Source organism: Sipha flava, unplaced genomic scaffold (genome assembly GCF_003268045.1).
Source record: "Sipha flava isolate LNK unplaced genomic scaffold, YSA_version1 618_pilon_pilon, whole genome shotgun sequence".
NCBI lineage: Eukaryota > Metazoa > Arthropoda > Insecta > Hemiptera > Aphididae > Sipha > Sipha flava.
In genome coordinates this window covers 144,501-160,339 of record NW_020273598.1, presented here as the reverse complement: position 1 = coordinate 160,339, position 15,839 = coordinate 144,501, and the positions used below count along the sequence as shown (strand labels likewise).

Below are 15,839 nucleotides of genomic sequence, written 5' to 3'. Positions count from 1 at the left end.
AATATTGGTCAAGTTACTGGACTTACTTAATTGGCTCTTCTTAACATAAACCGAAATTATGATATAAACATGGAAGAAGTTATAAATACATTTTCCAGATTATCATGAAAGTGGAATTTCGTACTTTAATAGATATTAAGTTTTACATCAAATGATACCTAACCTAATTAATTTTGGACTATTTATTATTTATTTAAACGAATTTCATCTACACGCGGTGATGTATTGCTAAAATAAATCATGGATATACGCCTTATTTCATGTAGTAACTATCATATGGTAAAAAACTGACTCATGAACTACACATCTTAAATTATGACTATTTCATAACAGAAACTCGTTGTTAAATGATAACAAATTTCAATTTTTCATTAAAAAAAAAAAAAAGAAGAAAAATAGTAATACTTAATACACGTCATAAATATAACCACAAATTAGGTTAGTAAAGGTATTATGTAGTCATTTGTCTTTGTCAAATTACAAGATATACGTTACATACGGCTGTATACCCACGTATCATAAATTTCTCATTAACTATACGCTATGGATAAAAATAGCGTATTGGGTATACGCCGTATACCCCCATATACCCTCCAATACACCACTGTCTACACGTAATAAAATATATGTAATTTTCATTATTGTACATTTTTTATGAACCTCACCAATTTTTTTTTTTTCGTGAACGTGTCTGATTATTAGTAATCATAATTAAATATTAATTATAAAAAATTATTATGAATATTAATCGTTGACACGGTGTTTACTTTTTATTCCTTAACATTTATATTTGCTGTTAGAGTTATCTTATATAGCGTTATCAGATATCATAGTTGTGTTCCATTATCTATATAGTTTGAGTTGTTCCATTTTCTATTATAAAAAAAATAACTCGCTAACTTTTTTTTTATTTACAATAATATACCACTAATAATATTTTTATTATTTGTTTTGTATGTATTTTTATATTTGGAGACTATTTATAAAAATTGGAGAACACTTATTACACAGAAATTAAATTACTGTTAAATCTATAGCATAAAACATAATTTGTTTACGGTATTGCAAATAATTTTTAGAATATTATACAAACCAGTATAATTGGTGAAGTATAACACCGTCATAGAAATTAATCTTTGTTTTGTAAAATCAAAACACTATTTATTCCTTTGTAAATTCGTATCTTTATACACAGACACAATGTCACCGCCAACAATTAGGTCATCTCAAGGAAACACAACAACTCAGACCCAAGGGCCGCAATATGCCAAAGTATTTGTCCAACGCGATTACTCTGATGGTACAGCTGTTAAATTCATGACAAATTTTCCACAAGGGCTTGAAAACAAAGTAAGAATCTTAATCACTGAGTATTATAGTTATTTTTTTTTTAATTGTTTAATGTGTTAAATATTACATAATCACAGATTGAGCGTTCAGTTTTTGAGTATACAATCAATCAGTTAAATACATATTTTGCTGAAGCAGAAAAAGCATCATGTAAAACATACTGTGAAGGTTGTTTTGCTTGTTTTACTGTTTACACCATGTTTCTATGTGCAGATACACACTATGAAAAAGTAAGTAAATTTAAATATTTTCCTATTCACACTAAAATAAAATTGTAAAATAATAATGTATTTTCAGTGTTTACGAAAAGTTGGAAAATTTATAGTAGAACAAAATGAAATGGTGTATTTACCAAGAGGTTTACTGCTGACTAATCCTGCTGAAAGAGGGCTGAGAATTGTATCCTTAAATATTTTGGTTTTTATTAATTATTATCGTGGTCACTACTGCTTTTCTGACTTATTAACCATCCACAAGCACTTAATCCGGATTAAGCACCTATTGGGCCCTGGAGCTGACATTTTATATAGGCCCTTTTGACAAAACATGCTTTACAAAGCCGCTCGTTACGCACGCAGAACGATACATTTTTTTTAACTATTTCACAAATTGTCAATTAGTTTATAAAATTAATAGGTATATAAAATTTATGTCTATAAAATTACTAATTTTAATATGATAAAAAATTGTTTGGGCCGCTGCTAGACCATCCATAAGTATTAGTATATTTGTTGACATACCACAGTGTTAAATTAAAAATTTGCCAGGGTAGTAATTATATCAACAAAATTTAAAAATGGCTACATATTAATACTTCCTACAGTTAATTGCCTTGGTTATATGTTGTTTGGATGTAATAATAGTAATTTCTGCTTAGTTATTGTTGTTATATTTATCAGTTATTATTAATAATATTTATAATATTTATTATGCTTGGTCACCTTAGGTGTAACTAGTACGTTTGAACATAAATATTGTACTTTTTCGGACTATTTAACAATACGTATTATTCTTATTTTATTTTAGACTCAATTTTCATTTAGTAACCAGGAACTCAATGTACTGGTTGTTTTTTTCCATTTCCCAGGACACTTTTATCTGTTTTTTCCATATAATTCATAGAGCAGCAGTGGTATAGTAATAAAATTAATAATTACTATTAACTGTACAAGTTACAGGCCATAGATATGAAGCAAAGAATACAAATTAGAACAGAAAAGCAGAATACGAGGTCTGGCTATTAAATAACAAGACTGGTTACGAAAAATGGTTTTATAATAAAAATTATTCTACATTCGAATGCTCCCCTTCAATATACTCCCCTCCCCTCGCCACACACCTTTCCATACGTTTTTTCCATTGATTGAAACAATGCTGGAAGTCTTCTTTGGTAAGGGCCTTTAGGAGCTCTGCCGTTTTTTGCTTTACCGCTTCCATCGACTCAAATCGGGTCCCTTTCAAAGCAGATTTTATCTTTGGAAACCAAAAAAAGTCACACGGTGCCAAATCTGGTGAATACGGCGCTTGTTCGAGCACTGAAATGCGCTTACCGGCCAAATATTGCTTCACAGATAGCGCGTTATGGGCAGGTGCGTTGTCCTGGTGCAAAATCCACGAGTTGTTCTTCCAGAACTCGGGCCGTTTCTTACGAACTCGTTCTCGCAGAGTTGCTAAAACTGATAAATAGTAAGTCTGGTTTATAGTCTGACCCTCTGGAACCCATTCAGTCATCACAATACCGTTAAAGTTAAAAAAAACGATCAACATTGCCTTGAATTTTTAATTGGATATCCTTGCTTTTTTGATTCTGGGCGATTTAAGCTTCTTCCAATGCATCGATTGCCGCTTTGTTTCAACATCGTATTGAAAAATCCACGTTTCGTCGTAAGTAATGTTTTTCATCAGTCCGGGATCTTCTTCTAACCTTTCAAGGAAATCTGAGCAGACCTGTTGACGCAAGAGCTTTTGGTCAGGAGTCAGGTTTTTTGGCATCAACTTCGCACAGACTTTTGTCATGTGTAATTCCTCATGTAAAATTTTTCTAACCGTTTCTTTATCGACGTTTACAGCCTCGGAAATCATTCGGATGCTTTTTCGACGATCTGCACGCACAATTTGGTTGATTTTGGTCACTGTTTCCGGAGTTGAAACAGTGACAAGGCGATCTGGGCGCTGGTCATCTTCAGTGCTCTCTCGGCCCTCACTAAAGCGCTTACACCACTCAAAAACACAAGCACGAGATAGAGAATTGTCCCCATAGGCCTCTTGCAACAATTTATAACACTCAGTCGGAGTTTTTTCAATTTAACGAGAAATTTGAGATTGATACGTTGCTCCTGTTTTTTTGTCACACATGGTTTTCGGCACGAGAAAAAAACACGTTCGTTTCTAACTACTACTGCACAAATACTAAAATAGTGACGAAAACGTATTTTGATAAGTGCATAGATAAGATATTTAGATACCCAACGCACTAATAGTTTTTTTCCCCACCCGTCTACGCAGTGGCGTAGCCAAGGGGAGGGGCTATAGCCTCCCCCATGGGCCATTTTTATATGTATTTTAATCAAAGGCTTATTGATGTTATGCCACTTGAAGGACTTATTCCGGCCAATTTAAATATGTATGACGATAAAAATATTATAAAAGCTGCTAAAATATATGTCCAAGATCTCCATGATGATACCTCATCTACAATCAGAGCTGACCTGTTCATATGGAGGCAACAATGGAGTCAAAATACTATTCCAAAACCGAATTCTGCTCTTGATTCACTCTCTCATCACACCAATCTTCGACCTAACATTAAAATACTTTTACAATTATTCGCCACGTTACCAGTTACCTCTTTCACTCCGGAAAGAACGTTTTCAGCACTTAATTGCTTAAAATTTTTTTTAAGAAGCACCATGTCGGAAAACAGACTGAATGGGTTAGCTATGGCTAATATAAATAAAAAAGAGCAATTCGATGAAAGTGAAATAACTGAATTTGCTAGAAATTCGCCTAAGAGAATGCAGCTGTCAGAATGGAGCAAGTGACTGAACACTGAAATCAAAATTATTATTATGAATTATATATTAATAAATATTTTTAAAACTATACTAAAATGCTTGAATTACGTTTAGAAACTTGGTGGTAGATGGTGGGGGGGGGTTAAGGGTGAATTCTCATATCATCTCTTACCTTACTTATCCAAAAAAAAGTGGTTAGCCCCCCCCCCATTTAAAAATCCTGGCTATGCCACTGCGTCTACGGCCCTTTATATACGGGCAGTCTCGTTATATAATAGCCAGACCTTGTATTTAACTGTTTACTTTTTTAATTAATTTTTTTTTTCATATTTCAGAAATATATCCTTAATTTTTATTAACAGATTGAAATCACTATGCTAGATCAACCTATAGTAGCTAGAACATGACTTACATTATCCGTTTCGACGGAAGAATTCTTCATGTAAAAATTGGCTAGTTGTATTTGTAGAACGTAAAACAAATACAACCACTACAATTAATAGTCATACAAGGAATTTTTCATTAATACTATGATTGAGAGTTTTCTTTCCCAATATTTTTAATGTTACGTTCCAATGAAAAAAACTATTCTTATGTTAGTGATAGGTTTTTTCTTTATGTTATTTTCTTGGACTTAACATACCTAATTGTGCATTTACTTAACTTTTATTTTTTATTCTTAAAATAGCTCTTACTATTTATCAATAAAAGTTGATCAAAATATGTGTTTTTATCTTTGAAATACTTTTATTTATAATATGTACAAAAATAATGAGAAAACAGAATATTTTAATTGTAATTATTGTTTAAAGTTTATTGAGTATCCACCGGTATTTGGGTCTTGGTTGACTTGGAAATTTTGGGTTGATAAACCAAATGGTTTCAATACCATGTTACCTAAATCCTTAAGTTTAGCCATCATTTCGGTTTTCAGTTTTTCATTCCGCTCATTTATCTTTTCTTGTAATATCTACAATTAGAAACAAATAAGAATTAATAAAAATAATAATTATAATATTTAATTATAATATCGTACTCTAGCATTGTATGCCGATTCAACATGGTTTCGATCAATATCAAGTACTTTTTTTAAATCCTCTAATGCTTCATCAAGTTTATCATTACGTTCAAACAATTTTGAACGTCTGATATATGCCTTTAAATAATTAGGATCCAATTCAATAGCGCGAGTACAATCTTGAATAGCACTTTCTATATTCTGTAAATATGTCAATAGTATATTAAATGTATCAACTATTAATGTTCAATAATATGTTAAGAATTGAAAACATACAATATTGGATTTGGCTGCAGCTCGATTTGCAAAAAATATAGCTCTATAGTTAGGAAACATTAAAGGACAAATGCGTAATGCATTCGTATATGTTTTGGAAGCTTCTTCATGTTCTTGATTTTTAAATTTAACATTGCCTTCATTTTTCAAGCCTAGAGCTTCTTGTAATAAATTCTATGTATAAAAAAAAAAAAAAAATTAAAGGATTGTTTAATTTCATGTTTAGAATAAAAATATATATTTCAACTAAATTAATTTGAAATCAATAGTTTATTTTTAAATCAAAATATACAATACTGAAAATGTAATTTAAATTTTTTCAAATCAGCATCTTTTAAATTGAAAATTAACATTAAATAATAAGGTAATCTATAAAAAAAAAATTAAAAAAAATTATTACTGATAAAAGAGAAAAGTGATTCACAATTTAATATTAAGTTTTTATATTATTATAATAGTTAAAAAAAAAAAAGGTCATAAATATCACTATTGATAATAAGACTCATGAAAATTGATAACTTTTAAGTATTGTAAATATTGAAAAAAATATATATTTTGAAGTGATAAAATAATGTTATACTGTTAATTTTATATTCTATAATTAGGGCTCGGATTTAATGCATTTAAAAAGTACAAATATGCACTTCATTTTTTTAACACAAACATTTTTATAAATAAAGATATTTCACTAAATATACTTGTACATAATAACAGTATAAATGTTATTAGTATATTATACTAAGCTCAACATAATTTTTAGGTATAAATATATAAGATAAAATAAAATAAAATAAATAGCTTGAAATTTGAAATTTTCTTTTAAAATGTTCCCATTAAATTATATATATCTGTAAAGCATAAATTAAAATTATAAAAAACGCTAAGAACCTAATTCATAAGTAAGAAATACATTTTATTTTTACCTGTAAAACTATTGCATTGAACATTTAACCATTTTTTAATATCTTAAAAAATTAAGAGATTGCCGATTATCCGATTAATGCTATCAATGATAATCTTTAAATTGTTAACATTTTGTGACAACCTGGGATTTGAGAATCATAATAGGTACAAATGTAATGAAAACTCTCAAATATATATTTTATTATCACTAATATTTTTGAATGTTATTATCAATGCATCAATCATCATTAAATATACTCTAAAAAATGACAAAATTAAGAAATATGCGCTTAAAAAATTGATAAACCATTAAATATGCAAAAATATGCACAATAGACTTTTAATATGTTTTTTGTAGAGCCATGAAAATAATTTCAAGCTTACTTAGCAATAATTTGAATAGCACAATAAAAACATGCAAGTGCAACATCTTCCGAGCTCTATCTATAATCAATACAAAGTTATAATAAACCAACCCGTTTTTCTTCTTCTGATAATTTTTCATCTCTTTCTTTTAATAGTTTGTCATTAATGTAATCTTCATCTCTAATTTCATTTTCTTCATTTAAAGGAATTTCAGCTTCTGAATCCAATTCACTCACATGTGACACGTCATTATCACCACAAGAATCGGTTTTGATAGCTGAATTCTTTAAGTCTTTTGTAAGTTCGTTTATCACTTCCTCATTGGATGGAATTCCACTTTTCCCATTTTCTGAAGACATTTTTCTGAATTCCTACACAAATACAACACCATATGCTCTTGAAAAGAACAACAAATAAATGAAACCAAAACAAAGTACACAATCTTAGGTAAATGAGACACTACATAACCCATCGCTGAATACAAAAAAAACTATTTTTAGACAATTTAAATACTTAAGGTCAGTATTAACTGAAAATAATGAGATAGGTTAAGAAATTTCAGTAAGGGAATTTGTCAATTATAGAGTTTTCTATGGAATGGTAAAAACTAACCTATTCTGTAGTAAAACTACTAGGATCTAAATCTATATTGAGGGAACTTAAAAAAATGTCTATATGTCTTGGCTTAGATGTTTGTTGGAAATGTCGAATTGTTTAATTTTTAATTTCGATGATTTTATCTCAAAATACAATTTTAATCATAATCAATAAACATTATATAATAATTTTAAATTTACATATACAAAATATATAATACAGAGTGATTGAAAAGTCGTGCACATCAAAATAAATGTGTTTGTAATTAGTATTTTTATCGAATTACTTATAATTTTATTTATAGATACATATACAAAAAATATTCAAAATTAATTTATACATATGCATTATGCATGTTTTACAATTTATACTTAAAATGGCTACGTAGTTCATTAAAGCATTTACAGACACATTTTGCCATATGTAGCCACTTTATGGAGTATGCTAGCATAAGTTAAGATGAATGGAAGGGAGGGTGATTGACAAGATGATCTATATATCCCTATATATATATAAATATAGCCCGTATATCCAAAGAAGAATGCTATTGAACTAATTAACTAACCAACGGTAAATCATAATTGGCTAATATTGGTAAAAAATGTCAAACTTACCCAAATTCACTGGTCTGGCTATTATATATATATATATATATATATATATATATTTTTTAAATGAATTTCAATTACGTATGACGAGACTAAGTGCGTTTGTTGGAGATGATTCGGAGGTACAAGCGTAAAATTCAAACACAGACAATAATGTAAATCGATTATTGTTTCATACGGTGGATGATATTTTCCATAGTAAAAAATAACTGTTCACTACAACTGTATTAGGTACGATTACAAATATTTTTAGGGCAGTAAGTACAGTGTAGATGTACCGCTTGTAAGTGGTGTCAATGGTTGTTTGTTATCACCGTGAATGCTTATCTCTACTAATACGAGCGTCTCGGGCATAGACATAATATATTATGTCTATGGTCTCGAGAGCAAAATTGCGTGACCAATCAGAGGCGTTCACATTTCTTATCAATATTTGTTAAAATCTTCGACCATATAAACTAGTTTATATAGTTTATATGGTCGAAGGTTAAAATCACATTTCTTATCATTCTTTATACAAAATATAAGGTGATATTGTTATATTCTGTGGTGATAATATATTGATATTATTTTATTCTGTGATATAATCTTCAATCATACAGGCGTTATACTTAATTATTATTAACTATTATTTTTGTTAATTACCTACTTTTAATTATTTATACATAATAATATGGAAGAGTTGGAAATTGGAACCAGTAACACGAAAGAGCTTAATAAGTGCTTAGTGTGTAACAAATATTTTAGTAACAAAAGAACTTTAAAGCGACACTCAATTACTTGTGGCTCTAAGGAATCCAAAAATATTAATAGTGTACAATGCCCTAATTTATCATGCAATAAATCATTCACAAACTAAGAAAAGTTGAAATCTCATATAGAGTCAGACCATAGCGTGAAATTGAAAAATGAATAAAACACGTTCGCAATTCTTCATGGTAAATGCAATCTACTGAATTTTTATTTTATTTGAAATATATATTATTAACAAATATTGATAAGAAATGTGAACGCCTCTGATTGGTCGCGCAATTTTGCTCCCGAAACGCTCATCTACTAATCCGTCGCTATCACTGCACTGATACGGCGTCGTCACTTGTCTGGGATCACGGTCTTAGAATAATTGACCATAGAACATAAACATGTTCTATGATGAAACCAGGCCACAACGAAGTATCAAAATACAATGATGTATATAAAACCTAGGTATTATCTACATCATGGACCAGCCCTTTGTGACTCTATGATGAATCCCGTATTATATAGTAAAAAGTTTTTACAAAAACGCTTTTATTGTGGAACGAACCAGGAACTAGCGCTCTGCTGCGCTCTAGTGATGAAATACATATACAAAAAAAATTATTAATTTGATAAATTTATCTACGTTTTATAAAATGTTGATCATTTATAACCATTGATAATTTAAATTTTTTACTAGGAGTAACACATAAATCGTTTTAATTTATATGATCTAGGTTTTTTCTCTTATATTAATCTTTCAGTTCTTTTACAAAATGTACAAGATTTAAGGTTTTTAATTAATTTAATTTATTATCTTTACAAGATTATAGCGATACTTCATTAAAACTTGTTACTACATTATAGACATTTATATCAGTATTTGGTACATCAGCAGTGGCGCTTGTAGCGGGTAATTTGACAAATTGAAATTTTGGGGCCCCTGTTTATCGAGCGGTTAATGCAAGTGGTTGTTCGGCGGACAAACAATAAAATTGGTTAATTTCCCTATATTTTACTATAAACATCTATGTATAGCTTAAAATTATATAATTCTGCTATAATTATACTGTTATTATTATTTTTAATTTTAATATCCTATGGGGTATATTAAACTACAAGTTATTAATTTAATAATATTTTAAATCTATTACCATGGCTAAATAACAAACGGGAGCCAAGTATAGTGTTATAAATATATAAATTAGTGACAAATGACTGTCAATATAATATTTATAATCTTTACATGTAATTTTGCTTTTCAATTAGTTTTCCTTTTCTTGAATTTGGATAAGTTATGCGATAGTCGTATACAAGTTGCAGTAAATATTGTTTTTGGCTTTCATCTATAGTAATTTTGTCATTAGTTTGACGCCTCACTCGGCAACATCATTCATAGGAGGTATATTTTTAATTATAGATGCAACTTTTTTGTTGTTGTCATTATTTTTCCAAGAGGACGGATCAATATTAAAGAAATTTGTATTTATTTTAAAGCGATTAAATAGTTTCGTAGATTCTGAGCATATAAAATCTTCAAGACCTTGGTATAAAATTGAAGTTACTTGGTTTGGTTTGAGAATGTATTGTTATCTGAATTCGTCATCAGGTATTTAAGGCGGTTATCATTTTTTTTTCTTTGTTTCCACTGAGACATTCTCATCATATTTTTGTAATTTTGTAGCACAGTTTTGTTCTGTTTTTATTGGTATGTGTAATTTTTGACAGAAAATAATTACTTCTTTTATAACTAATTTAGAACTTTAATTTATGTTAAGCTTAACCTAGGGTGATCATATTTATGAAAAAAAAGGGATAAATATGTTCTCTAAAAAAAAAGACAACATTTTTTTCAACTTCTATATTATATGCAATAAAAATAATTTTTAATTAGTTTGATGTTTTAATTAAACATTGATTTGCATTCTTTTTTTGCTGTGAGATTGAAAGAAATTACTTAAAATATTCTTTATTTTTATTGAGTTGAGGTCGATTGTTCATAATTTTCTTCATTACATTCTTTGACATTATATTTTTTTGATGAACTGATTGTATTTAATAGTTTTGGTTGTGTTAACAAAAAATCATAAAAATCATTACAAGAATATTTTTTAAAATTATTTTTTAGAATTATTATTGCTTTGACAGTACGAGAAAACGATTTTTTTTGGTCTGTACATAAAATATTTGTGATTGAAAATATTCATTCTATTACTGCATTAGTTTATCTGCAAAGGTAGGTACAGTGAACGTATATTTATTTTTAGGTATTTTAAAAAAACAATACAAGTGATAACACTAACGATTCACAACAATTTAAATAAAAAGAACCAAGGCTTTGCACCCGAATAATTTTTTCGGGTTTCGGGTGTTGAATATATTCGGGTGTTTAAACATCGCAATATAACATTTAAGCAAACGTTTGGATGTTAATATCCGTTATTATTCGGGTTAATATTGGTTAATATGGGTGTTAAGTAATCAAGGAAGAATATTATTTTTCATTGATGGAGGGCAGAGGGGAGGCTGAGCCCCCCTCCACTAATGAAATATTTATATTTTTTGTTACCTGCCTATGTCATAAAATATAAATTTCTTATATAACTGTACAACAGTTTTTTAGACCAAACTATCATTATGTTAATTTCAAGCAATGGTGTAACTACGATTTATTTTCGGTGAAGAGGGGGTTATTTTATATGTGTATGAAGCTTATAAATTATAATATTTATTAAAATTAAAAATACTTACACTATGTCTTATTCTTAATTAGTGAGGGCATATCGTATACGACAAAAAATAAACTATTTTGTATTCTGCGTTTGTGTGTGTAGCATAGGCGGAAATCGGGGGGGGGGTCTTAAGGGAACTAAGCCCCCCAGAAACATAAAGTACAAGTCTTAGCCCCCCTAACTCTAAATTGTTAAGTGACTAGAAATACAATAATTATTATGATTATAAAATGCATTTTTAATAACCGAATTAAAAAAAATATTCTATGATAAAAATTAAATCAAATTCGTAAGATTTTACAAACTTCTGGTCATGATTTGGAACGATTGCAATTAATGTAATATTAATAATATGTAATAATACCCGTATAGGTTATTTTATATAATTAATTAATAATTTCTATTTAGAATACCTACTCCAAAAATGTTTAAGATAAGACACCTAATTGTTTTTTTGTTTAAATTATTAATTAAAAATGTCAAATTGTCAAAGTTTATAAATTGCCTTGTTGAAATAAATAATTGCAGTGGTCTCTATAGGTATAATAAGCAAATAATGCTCAGCCCCCATCCCCCCATAAATTTCACCAAATTTCCGCTTAAGGTTTGTGGTGCGTGCCAGTGGCTTAATTTTGGGGGGATATGGGGATATACCCCCCCCCAGACGCTTTTTTTTTAGAATAATTATAATTAAATTTCTGTAAGCACTAAGCTTTAAAATATTTTAAGATAAGAAATAAGAATACATGGATATTATCATAGTTGAGATTTTTTTTATTTTACTAATATAAAACTACGATAGTTCAACAATTATAATATATGACAAGAAAATTGTATAGCTCAAGTTAAAATATAACACTGATAAATCTACAATTTACCACTCTTGTTTAGTGCTTAAAGCATGCAATATTTCATAAAAACGTGAAACATTGAAATTTTTTCTAAAACAAATATTAATGTTAGTTATTTATCAATTATTTATTATATAATCTAAAAGTTCTTATTATAATCATTAATATTAATGAAATGAGTACAGTTGTTGGCATATTACTATAATAACTATATTATACTCATAGGCGTGCGCAGACTTCAATTTCCGGTGGAGCCTAGCTAACAATTAATGCCCCTATACTTGGACAGTGCCCCTAATGGCTATATATATTTTTTTAAAACTCATTAATTTATACTATAATTGTAAATTAAAAACTGAGTAAATAAAATCAAGTTGTACGTGCACTCAACATTAATAAGCTAATTTCTAGACATATATTTTTAAAAATAAAAATGATATAAATACAATATTATGGAGAAAAAGAAGAAAACACAATACCAAAAATTAAAAAGAAATAACTTGGTTTAATGAACAAAAAAATTGTACATACATAATATTATATTACATATATTGTATATATTACATTTGGTTTAAATACCAAAAATGGGAAATAGGAGAATTCATTTATAATTCTTTAAATAGAATTATAAATGAATTCTCCTATTTCCCATACTTTTGAATTCATCAATGACCATATCAATACTAGATGTTAGTTTTTGTTCAATAAACATTAATAATAAACTATTAAGTCGGTCTTGATGTATAGTACTCCTTAACTTATTTTTTACTATTGTTAATTTAGAAAATACCCGTTCACAAGAACAACTTGTAACTGGTATTACACTGAATAATTTCAGTACAGTAAAAAATCCATTAAATGATTTAATGTAATTATTTGCTTTCATATAATCTAGTCATTCATGTATTGATTCATTATTAGTGTTACTATTCAGAGTATTCGGTTTACCATCGGTAACGGGTAAATATTTTAAAAGCTTTATCTCAGATACTAATATCTCTTCGGGGACATTAGCAAATTTTGATAAAATTGAAATCATCTCAGGTGTAGACTCTAGACGAATCATTCCTGCTACAGATTGAACTAATTCTACAGTTTCTTGATTAAATCTTGTGTTGATACCAGAAATGAGTTCATCTAACAAGTGGTTGTACACAGTTATTTTAAGTTCATCATATTTTGTTTTAAAAAAAAATTGAGAATTTGACATTTTGTCTATACGAGTTGACACTTTTCTATTAACTACTTCTGGTACTTGTACACCATTTTTATTACATAGTTCAACTGATTGTTGATAAATATTTTTGAAGTCTTCATCATTATTCCTCATAGCTTCCAAATTTTGAACTAAAGACTGTACACTATTTATTGCTAATACAAGATCCATGTTTGGTGACTGTAATATAGAACTTGTTTTTAATATTAAATTTAATATGGGATTCAATAAATACAGCCCAAAAATAAAGTCAAAATTTTTTAATTGGTATTTTAATCCCATGCCTTTAGCACACATTTCTGGAACACTACTACTTTCACAGATATCTTCTATGGCTAAAAGCAAAACTTCATAATTATTCAGTACTGATTTGACTGCTTCTGCTCGACACGCCCAGTGAGTAATAGAACATGACTTTAATGTAATTAACTTAATTCCTACATCTTTAGATATTTTTTCCAAAATTGCATGCCTCATTGCACTACTTTCAATGAAATTATAAATAAACTGTATGGTTCCAAAAAAATTGAATACCAATCTGTTTCTTTTGAAATTTTTTGATTTATCACATACTGAATCAACAAGTGCTAAGTTTAGACAATGTGCATAACAGTGAACATATTTAATACTTGAATTTTTTTCTTTACATTTTGTTTGCACACCTCCTATTTTACCAGCCATAGCAGAAGCACCATCAAAACATACTGATAAAACTGAATGCCAATCTTTTCCCATAAGTATAAGTACTTCATGAAGAACATCAAAAATAGCCTGAGCTGTAACAGATTTCATTTGTTTCAATGCAATGTAAGTTTCCACTGGTCTATTTTTTTCATCATCAAAGTATCTAAAAACAATTGACAATTGTTCAGAATGTCCAACATCTGTCGTCTCATCAGCTAGTATTGATATAAATGAATTTTTTAAACTGTTTTTTATATTTTGTAAAATAACATTTTTAATTGATGTTATTAAATCATTTTGTATTCGATTGCTTGTGTACAAAGCATTTTTTTGAACATCTTGAAAATGGTTTTGAAGAACAATATCGTATTTTGTCAGTAATATTACTAATTCCTTAAAAAGTCCTTGATTACAACTATCAGATTTTTCATCATGACCACGAAATGGTCTACCACTCTTTCCTAAACAAATAATAATATCTATGACACGTTTCATAAATTCTCTGTTTTTTAAACGATCTTTTTCTTTTCTACTTATTTCTTTGAGACGATTCTTATCAAGTACACAATCAATTGATTTTAAATGAATAAAATCATTTAATGCTTTTACACTGTTTAAGTGACATTTAGACAATTGGTGTTTTTTAAATGCATCAATAGCTCGATACCAAGATTTAAAACCTTTTTTACTAAATGTTGTATCACTGTAGCAACTATTTATTTCATTACCTTTAAAGCAACGACATGGAAAACAAAATGCTGTGTCAGAAGCATCACTATACTCCAACCAATCAAAAATATCGTACCAATTCTTCTGAAATGACCTTCTTTTAGAGTTTTGAGTTGACCGTGGATAAAGATCTAATATAGGCTTGTATCGTCCTTTCAAAATTCGATTTTGAAACTCTAAGCGATCTTTTGGTAATGGAGTAACAGGATCATATACATTTACCATATTAACTAAAAATTAAATAAATGATATAATTAATATAAATATACGATATGATTAAAAAGCTACTAAAAGTACCATCATCAATATGTACATTTTTGTATTCACTTTTCTTTGATTCATCAGATAAAGAAATTATTATATTTGCTGGACTAGCTGTTAACAAAAATATAATATTAACTATAAAAAATTTAAATTTACTAAATCAATTGTTTTATAATAAAAGTACATACAATCATCATTATGTACATTTTTGTATTCACTTTTCTTTGATTCATCAGATATAGAACCTGTTGTATTTGCTGAACTAGCTGTAGATATCAAAAACATAAATATATTTTAATTTTATACCAACTAAATTATTATTTTTTTCATACATTAAAATAATTAAAATTTAATTCAATTTGTTAAGCTTACATACTAGTAGGTATTACGTAAACATATAATTTAAAACAAACAAACATCATTGAAAATAAATCCAACTGTCAATGGTATGTATGATGCAGGGGCATATACAAGGGGGGGGGGGGGGGGGGGG

The 15,839-nt window shown here is 28.4% G+C and overlaps 3 protein-coding genes across 3 annotated transcripts in view; 1 reads left to right on the top strand and 2 right to left on the bottom strand.

Annotated features, from left to right (window-relative positions):
• Nucleotides 1–1,014: 1,014 nt before the first annotated feature.
• LOC112691475 (golgin subfamily A member 7) lies at nucleotides 1,015–4,870 on the top strand. The gene is made up of 4 exons (XM_025565736.1): nucleotides 1,015–1,350; nucleotides 1,428–1,580; nucleotides 1,648–1,749; nucleotides 4,727–4,870. The coding sequence occupies exons 1-4, from the start codon at nucleotides 1,201–1,203 to the stop codon at nucleotides 4,769–4,771; spliced, it is 450 nt and encodes a 149-aa protein (XP_025421521.1). The 5' UTR covers nucleotides 1,015–1,200; the 3' UTR covers nucleotides 4,772–4,870.
• Nucleotides 4,871–5,151: 281 nt separating this feature from the next.
• Nucleotides 5,152–9,177, bottom strand: LOC112691473 (tetratricopeptide repeat protein 1). The gene is made up of 5 exons (XM_025565735.1): nucleotides 8,139–9,177; nucleotides 7,038–7,298; nucleotides 5,659–5,832; nucleotides 5,401–5,583; nucleotides 5,152–5,334 (listed from the first exon to the last, which is right to left on the bottom strand). The coding sequence occupies exons 2-5, from the start codon at nucleotides 7,284–7,286 to the stop codon at nucleotides 5,164–5,166; spliced, it is 777 nt and encodes a 258-aa protein (XP_025421520.1). The 5' UTR covers nucleotides 7,287–7,298; nucleotides 8,139–9,177; the 3' UTR covers nucleotides 5,152–5,163.
• Nucleotides 9,178–13,100: 3,923 nt separating this feature from the next.
• The window catches only part of LOC112691478 (zinc finger MYM-type protein 1-like), a 3,621-nt gene continuing 882 nt past the window's right edge, over nucleotides 13,101–15,839 (bottom strand). Inside the window, exons 2-4 of the mRNA XM_025565740.1 lie at nucleotides 15,535–15,612; nucleotides 15,380–15,457; nucleotides 13,101–15,312 (exon numbers count right to left, since the gene is read on the bottom strand). Of these exons, the coding sequence (XP_025421525.1) occupies nucleotides 13,349–15,312; nucleotides 15,380–15,457; nucleotides 15,535–15,612 (2,120 nt within the window). The 3' untranslated portion in view covers nucleotides 13,101–13,348. The remainder of the gene's footprint in view (nucleotides 15,313–15,379; nucleotides 15,458–15,534; nucleotides 15,613–15,839) is intronic.